General features: G+C 37.9%; 1 protein-coding gene across 9 annotated transcripts in view; it reads left to right on the top strand.

Annotated features, from left to right (window-relative positions):
• Positions 1 to 234: 234 nt before the first annotated feature.
• Positions 235 to 10,972, top strand: part of LOC101738321 (myotubularin-related protein 10-A) — a 33,212-nt gene continuing 22,474 nt past the window's right edge. For 7 of the 9 annotated variants that reach the window (XR_009975899.1, XM_038018522.2, XM_062674613.1 and 4 more), the window contains exons 1-4: positions 235 to 376; positions 1,463 to 1,517; positions 9,112 to 9,248; positions 10,221 to 10,379. Coding sequence is in view for 8 of the 9 variants with exons in the window: in XM_038018522.2 (XP_037874450.1) it covers positions 323 to 376; positions 1,463 to 1,517; positions 9,112 to 9,248; positions 10,221 to 10,379 (405 nt within the window). In the remaining variant the exon portion in view is untranslated. Of the gene's footprint in view, positions 377 to 1,462; positions 1,518 to 3,203; positions 3,327 to 9,111; positions 9,249 to 10,220; positions 10,380 to 10,972 lie in introns of those variants that run through there. The other 2 variants (XM_062674614.1, XM_062674615.1) reach the window with 2 other exon arrangements.

Here is a 10,972-nt window from a genome sequence, read left to right as displayed (position 1 = left end):
GAAAGTGTTAGATCTCGTTATAATCTCACGTGAAATGTGCTATTTAAGAACTTTAAAATGTACAAACTAGTAATCCACAAATACAAATCTACTACGACAGAAACTTTATAGAATGAAATTAATCTATAAATTTGTGTGCACTATGATGATTGTTATCAAATAATCATAAAATAGAGATAAATCATGTGGGCTATCCCTTATATAAACAATAAAAACTGTCTACTCTATCCGAAAGACTATTAAACTTGTGTAAAATAAATATTTCAATCGTAACTATTCTTTAAAAGTGGGTCAACATTGCGTGAGGAGCAAGTTGTTAAAAATGAATGAGAAGAAATTAGTGCAAAACTTCAAAAGCTACATCAACGTGTCGTCGGTAACGTTAACAGTTAACTTATCTTGAAGATATGTTGTAAATCACAGCATGTTATACCCTAAAATGCTAGCAGTTGTACACTTCACTACGGAAATAATACAAATTCTCTCAATTTGAAATTTAATAGAACTGTAAAATGATGTCATACAATAAGTTTACATGATTACTTGTTAACGAATCAATAAAAAAAAACTGGAATTTTCAAGCATACCGATTCAAAAGTTTATTTAGAATTTATTTACAATTATACAGTATGATTAGATTTTTTTTGTTCATATCGAAACTTGTTTAAATAAACGAAGCATAACATTAATTTCAATACAATTATTTTGAATTTTTTAAATGTACCATAAGGTGACACACAGCAAGTATTCTTTCCTCAATTTAACTGTTGTAAAAATATATGCAACAATGCAACATAATATGTTGAGAATTGAAATATAAACAAACAAATGTTCCCCATTCATTTACCCTAAGCTAGGGTTTCCCTTTTGTAATGGTAATGGAAATTCATAAAAGACAGAGGCTGCTTTCAGAGTGGAATACCAATGAACATTATCCTAAAGAGATTGACTGAGAATTAAAGCCAGTAATTGTTCTTTTCAAAATATTTGCCACCAAGACTAGGAAGGATATGGAAGGATCTTCAGTTTTTATGAATTGTAAACATAAGTAAATGAAAATCACAAAAGTGAGATTAAACTTTAAGAGTAGTTGTGATTATGTCAGTGATGATATTGAATAAACAAATACTAAAATGCAGTAATATTACAACTAAATTGCAAATAATCTGCATATAAAATGCTATGAAAATTTTATTCCTACCAAAGTATTTTAAATGTATTCTACATTTAAAAATTCATTTGTAATTTTTTTTATTTTCCCATCTATGTTAAAGTGTTAAGTAGTTATCTGAACCCACAAATATTGACTTAATTGTCGACACTCACTTAGAGACATGAGCTATAAGCCTCAGTTCTATAGTATTCTACAGTGTCCGCCCTATCTTTCGAATCAGACCAAATTACTACATGTCTTGATTTTATTAAAAAATAATCTTTCATTGGTCATTTTCCTTCTAAACAGAGCAAAGAAGAAAAGAATGGCACTATTCAAGAGGTGAAACCGAAATTATTGACAGGTAAGAATTTGAGTTTTTTTTTTATCGTAACAGTGTGTAGCTGTATACTCAAAATTAAGGAATCTGAGAATCCAATAATTTTTAGAATAATCACAGATAGAGTAGCCGCGAAAGTGTGAAACAATGTTATGGTTAAACTATGATAGTCAAGTATCTTACTCTGACTGGGAGTAGAAGCCATGTACTGTGTAACTGCTGAGCTGGGGTTGGGGTTTGTAGGTTGGATTCCCACATTGGACAAACATTTGTATATGATGAACAAGTTTATTTACTCTTTGTCTGGGTGTATATTATATTTTAACATACATAATTAAGTATGGATATCAGTCTCTGGTTCTGAAAATACAGGAAATCGAAGTTGTATCCAGATAACTGTATGTGACTCCTCCGTTGTTTTTATTATTATTATACTACAGTTATTAAAATCTTATTAATTATAGAATATTTAAAAAAAAGGGGAAAAATGCAATTTAAAAAAAAAACACTATTTAATAAGATCGCTGTTAATGGCAGTGTCCACTATACAAGCCACCAGTGGTTAGGGCTCTACAGTGAGAAACCTTAGAATACGCGCCGTATCAAGGAATATTATTATCAACATGTACCTACCACGGTTTGCAAAAAGAACCATAATCTTAAAATTAAACAAGACTGTTTTGACGTTGTACCCTTTTAAACAAATTATGTTTTAGTAGGAAATGAAAATTCTTATCCTTAACTAGGAATGACTCATTCATTCCTTGAAATGAAACGCCTATGGTGTCTATAGTAATATTTTGTTTTAGCTAGGCAATAAAGCACACCTTTTACTGTGGGTAGGACGTCTTCTGAACCCGTACGGTTAGGTACCACCACCCTACCTACTTCTGCGGTGAAGCAGTAAGCCTCGTAATGTAAGATCAGTGGCTACATTTAAGTCGTTGATGGGCTCCAGTAACCATTTAACACCAGGCGGGCCTTGACTTCGTTCATTCTTTTAAACAAAAAAACCCCTACATCGGTCAATGAATATGACCAAATGCACCGTAACTATCTGAATAAAAGCATGTCTTTTTTTGTAGTCCTGACAATGTGTAATAGATCTCAACAGCGCAACAACCTCACTTTCGCATTTCGCTTGCTTAGCCCACTGAGTTTATCGCCGGATCTTCTTAGTGGGTCGCGCTTCCGATACGGTGGTAGCCCATAGACATAACTCGTGATTTTTTTTTATTGCTTAGATGAGTGGACGAGCTCACAGCCCACCTCGTGTTAAGTGGTGACTGGAGCCCTTAGACATCTACAACGTAAATGCGCCACCCACCTTGAGATATACGTTCTAAGATCTCAGTATAGTTACTACGGCTGCCCTACCCTTCAAACCAAAACACATTACTGCTTCACGGTAGAAATAGGCAGGGCGGTGGTATCTACCCGCGCGGACTCACAAGAGGTCCCCCCACCAGTAATAATAAATAAATAAATAAATAAAGGTAGGATAAAAAAACATATAGTGCTTCTTAATACCTCTTTGGTGAGGTTCATAACGCTTCCTTTACTCTCGGTAAATATATATATATATATATATTTTTTAATGAAATTATTAATTCAATATATGTAATTGAAACAGTTTCCACTGGAGACTGGCAGATATAGTTGCTATGTATTGAATGACGTAATTCACAATAACAAGAGTCATTGCGTATGCATATACGATTTCTGTTAACTGTACATACGACCGTTTTTGTACAGCGAACGATAGGAAGTGGTGGCCCATAGAGTATTTATTGTGTGGCTCGGCGTGTGTTGATATGGTTGCTTTGATAAAAGGTGAGATTTATATTTTTCGTTTTTATTTTACATAATATATTTTTCGTATATCCATACTAATATATAAATCTACAGTGGTTTTTACGGATGTTCCGTTATAACTACTCAACCGTGCATCCGATTGACTTCAAACTTAGTATCCATGTAGAAAATACATGTACTTAATGGATAGGATAATATTTATATGAGTGTTGGACTCCCTACACCAGTTGCGGGGGCGTTAATGATGAGAATCTTTGTGGGGGTGAGAAATAATAATGTTAATTTTAAATGCCCAGCGAAGCGAACGGGTACAGCCAGTATATGTATAAACGTGTTATTAATGAAACTAACATTAAAATTGACGTCTAATTGAATGTAAATTGTAGATCTTATTGACCACCTAAACAACGGTGGTTCGATGACCTATAGGGATCTCTCTAGACTTGTGTAGACATATAATATACACAAATTTTCTATTAACGGTTGAGCTGTGGCGGAACAGCTGTAGCCCTCACATTGACCTCGCAGCACGTCATCAATGTCAGCTATCACAGCTCATATTTTATTTTTTATTGCTTAGATGGGTGGACGATCTCACACAGTTTGTTAAATACGTATTTCATTAGAAAAATTGGTAACCGCCTGCGGGATTCGAACACCGGTGCATCGCTCAATACGAATGCACCGGACGTCTTATCCTTTAGGCACCGGACGACTTACTTGAAATGCATGCATTCCCGTGGCGCAACAAGTCATTACCATCTGTCGCCGATAGTAAGTCAGCGTCGCAGTCACAACAAATTACGCTAGATCATCATTAGTCCGGATAACATATCTCAGACGGAGCCGTTCTGAACCACGTGTACTAACTTGTCTTGGGATAGATAAAAACTTATAATCAGTTTGTTGGGCACTTGCAAGCTTTTCGTCACGGACATCTTTTATTTACTTCGGCGTCCTCGAAGAGATGTAGCGGTATCAATTGGTATATCAAAGAAATTGCTATGAAAGTGAGTCGCGTTAATAATAATCATAAGAAATCTTTCATATTCAAGTTCCAAGCAACAACCATCTTTCTTTAAGAAGCTTTTCTATGTGGTGATCGAGTTATTCGTACCGTTGCTAATAATTATTATGCACAATATGCAGCTTTTACTTGTGTTAGGACCTCTTGTGAGCCCGCGCGGGTAGGTACCACTACCCTACCTATTTCTGCCTTGAAGCAGTAATACGTTTTGGTTTAAAGGGTGGGGCAGCCGTTGGAACTATACTGAGATCTTAGAACTTACATCTCAAGACGGGTGGCGCATTTACGTCGTAAATGTCTATGGGCTCCAGTAACCACTTAACACCAGGTAGGCTGTGAGCTCGTCTACCTACCTAAGCAACAATATAAAAACCAAGAAACATTCGTCCGTACAAATAGTATTAATTAAACACCACCCCTACGTTTGCCGCTAGGGGCGCTGTTCCAGCTCCATACAAATTTGAGTTAACTTTTACGCTATCGAGAACGTTAAAAAACTCGCACTAGTGGTCTATGGCTATATGCTTTCCTCGATCACCATCATCGTAGCTGTCAGCCGCGCAGTAATAATGGTTTTCTATTTGAAGCACGGAACAAACCCTACTAAAAAAATAGTACTGATGTAATTGAATATTTTTGTGTCAAGAAAAGCGGTGTTAACATTACCGTTTGAATTGGCTAGTGACCTCAGAATAAAGTCAGGTTATTTGTAAGCGTCACCAGTGCATAATTCAATTTGTTCGACAAAATATTCAACAAAGATTTTTTTTGCATTGAATATTGTAAGGAAACAATTAGATCGTTTCAAATAATTGCGTGGTTTACCCTGTTTGTTGAAACGTTTGGTATCAATAACAGCATATTCACGGTCAATAGAGATTGCACAAAAACTGTTTTAGTAGTGCGAATCGTAAATAAATAAATTGGATAGAACGTGACTACGAAGGTCTTACTTTGATACCGACTTACGTATTAACGGTAGAGCGTGGCTTTTTTTTATTTATTGCTTAGATGGGTGGACGAGCTCACAGCCTACCTGGTGTTAAGTGGTTGCTGGAGCCCATAGACATCTACAACGTAAATGCGCCACCCACCTTGAGATATAGGTTTTAAGACCTCAGTATAGTTACAACGGTTGCCCTACCCTTCAGACCGAAGCGCATACTGCTTCACGGCAGAAATAGGTAGGGCGGTGGTACCTATCCGCGCGGACTCTACAGGTCCTACCACCAGTAAGGCTTTATGGGCACAAGATGGCATAGGCTGAGATAGTAGCTTATGTTTTATCTACACGCTGTTTATATATGCTTTGTTGTATGCGAACATAACTTTTGGGCAAAGATGCGTAATTTTTTTTTTTGCCCGTGTATGCAGATTAGCATACGGCCCACTTGATGGTGAGTGGTTACTGTCGCTCAATGCCAAGGGCAGAGAGCCAAGCTGCTGCCTACCATTGTAATGCCGGCAACTTGGTTGTTAGAATGAAGTATGAAGAAGAGTGGTAGACAGAATTAAAATCATTTTTACGTGACTAGGAAAACTGTAAAGAATTCGTATCGTCCTAAATAACGAAATGACATTAAGAAACGCAAGATTAAACCGTAAAAGTATTTTTTGTTTACAAAACATCACACAAAAAATGGATTGCCTGCCTGTTTGCGGAATCTGCGATCCAAGCCTTCCAATTAGGGTTCTAGGGTGTGGAATCTCCTGACAGTGAATGCTGGTTTAAGAACGAACTCCTTTTTACCGAGCTTTTAACGCAGTGAAAGTTACTTAAGGTGTTAATCGAAGTTTGCCGCTGTCATACCGTCTAAAGAACAATATTGATAATATTATCACTTAAGTGCGCAATTCTGAGGAAAATGTAACGGTAAATCCCCGTGCTGTTAATTACCTTATTGTGTAATAACAGAGATGAATAACCTCTAAAATACACGGTATTGTTCATTATTTTCGACAAGTTCACGTTATCGAATTTAGATAACAACAAAAAAATTGATATTATTAGTCAATTACCTAACGAAACGTGTATTATTGATATTAAAATGAGGATAAAGGATATTATATTGCATTAAAAAGAGGGTCGATAGATATCGCAGTTTGAATGTCGCTACAAACACCATAAGATGTCTAGGCTGTTGGCGTTGGAAGGCCGGCTATTCTCGACCCACGCTGGTTCTAACCCAGCGGGGTATTCCGTAGGATAAGTCACTCTAACCGGCGCCATCTAGGCGAGCTCCGCATAGCCTGCCGAACGAGAGGGCTGGTGGTCGTAGCGCCGACGACCGCAAGTCCGGCGTCCCGAGGGGGAGGGTGATGGGAGAGATGTGCTCCGCACTAAACACTTCACTTTTCCCCCTTTGCCTTTTCATGAGTTCTGTCTCATGTGAGGTTTGGACGTTGGTTGTTGAGCGACAGGAGGTTTTAGTCGGTTCGACTCCGACATGCGATCCGCCCGCCGTCCCCAGTGGAGGGCGGAAGTCCGGCGATTTCCTTCTGACCAAAAAAAAAGGCTGTGATATCGTCCACCCATCTAAGCTATAAAAAAAAGTCCCTATGTTCTTTTATAGCTTGAGGAGTTTAGCAACATATAACAACATAATATAAATATTAAGCAGTGGTTTCGTTCTTTCCCTCGCATTACCGACGTCTACAAGTGACCAACCGTGACAATGGCAATAAAAAAAACAAATGAAAAAAAAAAGAGCTCTAGATTATTCGTACTCAGATTTTACTACATCACACTTCACCTCGGCAACCTCTGCGTCCGCGATATTATTATATAAAACATTATATACACTTGTCCGACCTTGAATCGTCTGTGTTTACACAAACACGACCTTGAATCCGTTTAATCATAAACTTTTATAAATAAACAAAGTACGTACGTAGAACGCTTTCGTTAACACTAATTAGAGCGTTTGTTTCTCGTTACGTATTCATATTATTATAAATGTTACGTGAGTCATAACTGTGTAGGTCGTTGGCGTTTGAAAAAAAAATATGTTCAAGTAAAATATTTTTTTCGTATGAAGTTTATCGAAGGAAAACGTGCACTCGCGGTTTCAGTCATCGATAAGTTTTGAGGTTGGAAGAAACAGTCACAAATACTCACAAAAAAAAACAGAAAATAAAATACTCACAAATCGAATGTTCTTCCTATTCGTACACTCTTGACAGAGTGGTCGTGGTCATGCATCAGTCGGATCCTGCGATACAGATGCTCTCGCGATGCGACGCCATGTGGCACGATTTTTCGCCGAGTGAGAGCAATCATTTATGTTGGAGTGAGTCACAGATTTTATGAGGTAGGTCCAAATCGAATGTACCGTCTAAAAACTTAAAGACCCAGGAAATCATTTTCTCGCAATATTTTCACGAAATTGGTTATATCGATTCGTGGTATTCGGTTGGTTTTATCCAAAAAACCCCACCCCGCCTACCGCTCCCAACGTCTAGGCGAGAGTCCAGCGAAATCCACAGGATATCGGGAACCATCTGTGTGCTTAGTGCGAGTTTATATAACGTTCTCGATAGCGTGAAAGTTAACTCAAATTTGGATAGAGTTGGAACGTTTACCTACGTTTGCCGCCATGGGCGCTGTATCGCGCTATCGAGAACATTAAAAAACTCGCACTAAGTATTAAGCACAACACTGATGGCCGAACAAATCTTTCGCATCCTGGGTATGCGAAGTGCAATTTTTATGGCCTTCCTCGATGCCCCGTACTAGCGAAGAAATTTAGTGGGGCTGTAGATAACTTTGGCAGTAGCAGAAATATTTGAAGGCCGGTACAGCCACTCTTTGGAGGCGGTTAGACTTTTAGTTTTTTCAATCTTTATTAAGGAAAAGTGCAAGAGGTACATTTCCCCCTGATCTTTCTGACGACAACCACTCCAGAGCCACTGACTAACATGCTGTTGCTCTAAGTTTCGATTGTAACAAATATAGAGTTGTTTTCAAATGATTACACTGTCTGCCGAATTACGCTAATAAAATATTGAAAACGTTTATGGTATGATTATCATGACACGGTCTTCGCGTTTCGTAGGTTGAACATTTTGTACCGGCCGTGCTTACTAAAGTATAGATTTATTAATTACCAATATGGTATCTTTAAATAGTATTCAAAAGTGGTTGTCTGTTTGTCTGTTTCGCAGCTTGACTCTTTAATACCTCGCAATCGATTTTGTTACGTTTTTCAAGAATAAACGAGGCAGGTTTGTGTTTGTCTGACCAGGTCTCAGGTCATTATGATATTCCGGTCTATAAAGCACCGTAGAGTCAGTACTACAGCAGAAAAGACTGAGAAACAGTAAAAAAGTGAATGCAGAATCATAATCCTTCGTAACGAGAAAACAGAAAAAGTGATTTTAACATGTTATAATATTCTATAATAAATTCTAACATGATAACTATAAACTGATAAAAAAGCACTGAAGTCCCTATTTAATTTAAATACGTTGATTAGGTAGGAGGTAATTATTTATTTAGTTTTTTTTTATTGCCCTTGGAGGCAAACGAGGCCCACCTGATGGTTAGTGGTTACCGTCGCCCATGGACTTCAGCAATGCCAGTGGCAGAGCCAAGCCGCTGCCTACCGCTTAATACTCTCCACAAGCCTCGTTTGAAGAAGGACATGTCATAGGTCGCGAACTGTGGAGTACATCTGTCAAGACTTTCATAAACAAAGATTCCACATGACCACGACTCCTCTGCCAAGATCAACCGACTATGATGATGAATTGATAGAATATTTTTGTTTTCAACAGGAGAGTTGGTGACTGGTGTAGCTCATAATGTGGTGATGCTGACTCCGCTTAGCGAGAGGGATCATGGTCGCTTGGGATCCGTCTTCGTTACAAACTACAAACTTTCATTCGTACCTTTGGAACGATCTCAACAGGATGTGAGTATTTTTTGTTATTCAAATAAACCACTGTTATAGAAATGCTAATAGATATGTTCAGACAGATATTTATCTTCAGACTACGATAAGGCTATTTCTTTATTGCTTAGATCGTTGGACGAGCTCAAAGCCCACCTGGTGTTATGTGTTCACTGGATCCCATAGACATCTACAACGTAAATGCGCCACCCACCTTGAGATATAAATTCTAAGGTCTCAGTATATTTACAACGGCTGTCCCGCCCTTCAAACCGAAACGCATTCCTGCTCTACGGCCGAAATAGGCGCGATGGTGGTACCTACCTGTGTCAGCTCACAAGACGCCACACCCCCCGGTAAGAAGGCAAAGTAACAATTTTGCGGTTATTATTTTTATTACTCGTTGTTATTAATCCTTCATCATGGAAGTCACTTCTGGGTCGAAAACCGTTCGGGCTTACTTTGTCTCACTATCTTAGCATCTGTAATCTATACAAATAAATAAAATTGGAGTGTCTGTTTGTAATAATAATATAACCACTTTTTACTAAACGCGTAAGTATGTATACATACACAGTGCATATACCAAGATATATTTTTTTTTAATTTTGTCTGTCTGTCTGTTTGTTCCGGCTAATCTCTGGAACGGCTAGACCGATTTTGACGGGACTTAGTATACTTATTATACTTTTTTTAGACTAGCTTCGCCCCGATAACATCGCGGGACTCAGCTAGTTAACTTATATAAGTAATCAGGCTGTGATTGGGAATGGGATTGGAAATGATTGGGAATTGGGTATAGGGAATTCTAGTTTCGACCAAATGTGATTTGTCTTCGGCTGTACCTGATTTTAATACTACTTCCTCCTACCAGTTTTTTAAACATTTTCCAAATAAAATTCCAAGATCCCACTTCGGGTCTGTCTTTCCGATCATAAATCAAGGTGTTAAAATTTTCTGTTGCTTACATAAAAGTGAATTGTAATGAACCAGGAATGCAGTCAGCGGAACCACCTCCTCGGACCTCACGATGTGCCTTTATTGGCTGTGGGTGCAGTGTGGCTCACCGATGGCGGCCCGGTGCGGCGGCGAAGGCTCATGCCCTGCGGCGATATGCCCGGAAAGGTTAAAGGGCTCCAGATAATATGTAAGGTAGGATATTTTTTGAATTAGTTTGCATTATTAATTTACATATTTGTTTTTTTTATTGCTTAGATGGGTGGACGAGCTCACAGTCCACCTGGTGTTAAGTGGTTACTGGAGCCCATAGACATCTAAAACGTAAAAGCCGCCACCTACGTTGAGGTATAGTTCTAAGATCTCAATTTTTTATAGTTTACAAGCGGCCTGCTCCGGCTCCGCTCGGTTCTTTAAGAAAAATTTCAACCATATTTAACAATGTTTTATTTTTTTAAATAAAAGAACACTTATTGCGGCATAACTATAATAGTTAGACATATGCTGCCCTAACACTTTTTGTAAATAATAATGTGTTGTACAAAGTCGTAGTACATTATTTTATTCTATCATCAATAGTTTTCGCAGGGCACGCGATGTAAAGAATATTTTAGGTAATTTTTTTACACTTTGGGTTTCCATTATTGGAGTTTTAGTAAGGATCCCTAATTTTTTTCAAATAAGATTCTATGTCTTTTGGGAATAGTGTAGCTTCCAAACAGTGAAAGAATTTTTCAAATGCGTTCAGTAGTTTCTGAGCCTATTCAATACAAACAAACAAACAAATC

This window comes from Bombyx mori, chromosome 21 (assembly GCF_030269925.1).
Source record: "Bombyx mori chromosome 21, ASM3026992v2".
NCBI classification, from domain to species: Eukaryota; Metazoa; Arthropoda; class Insecta; order Lepidoptera; family Bombycidae; genus Bombyx; species Bombyx mori.
This window is presented reverse-complemented; position numbering and strand designations above follow the sequence as displayed.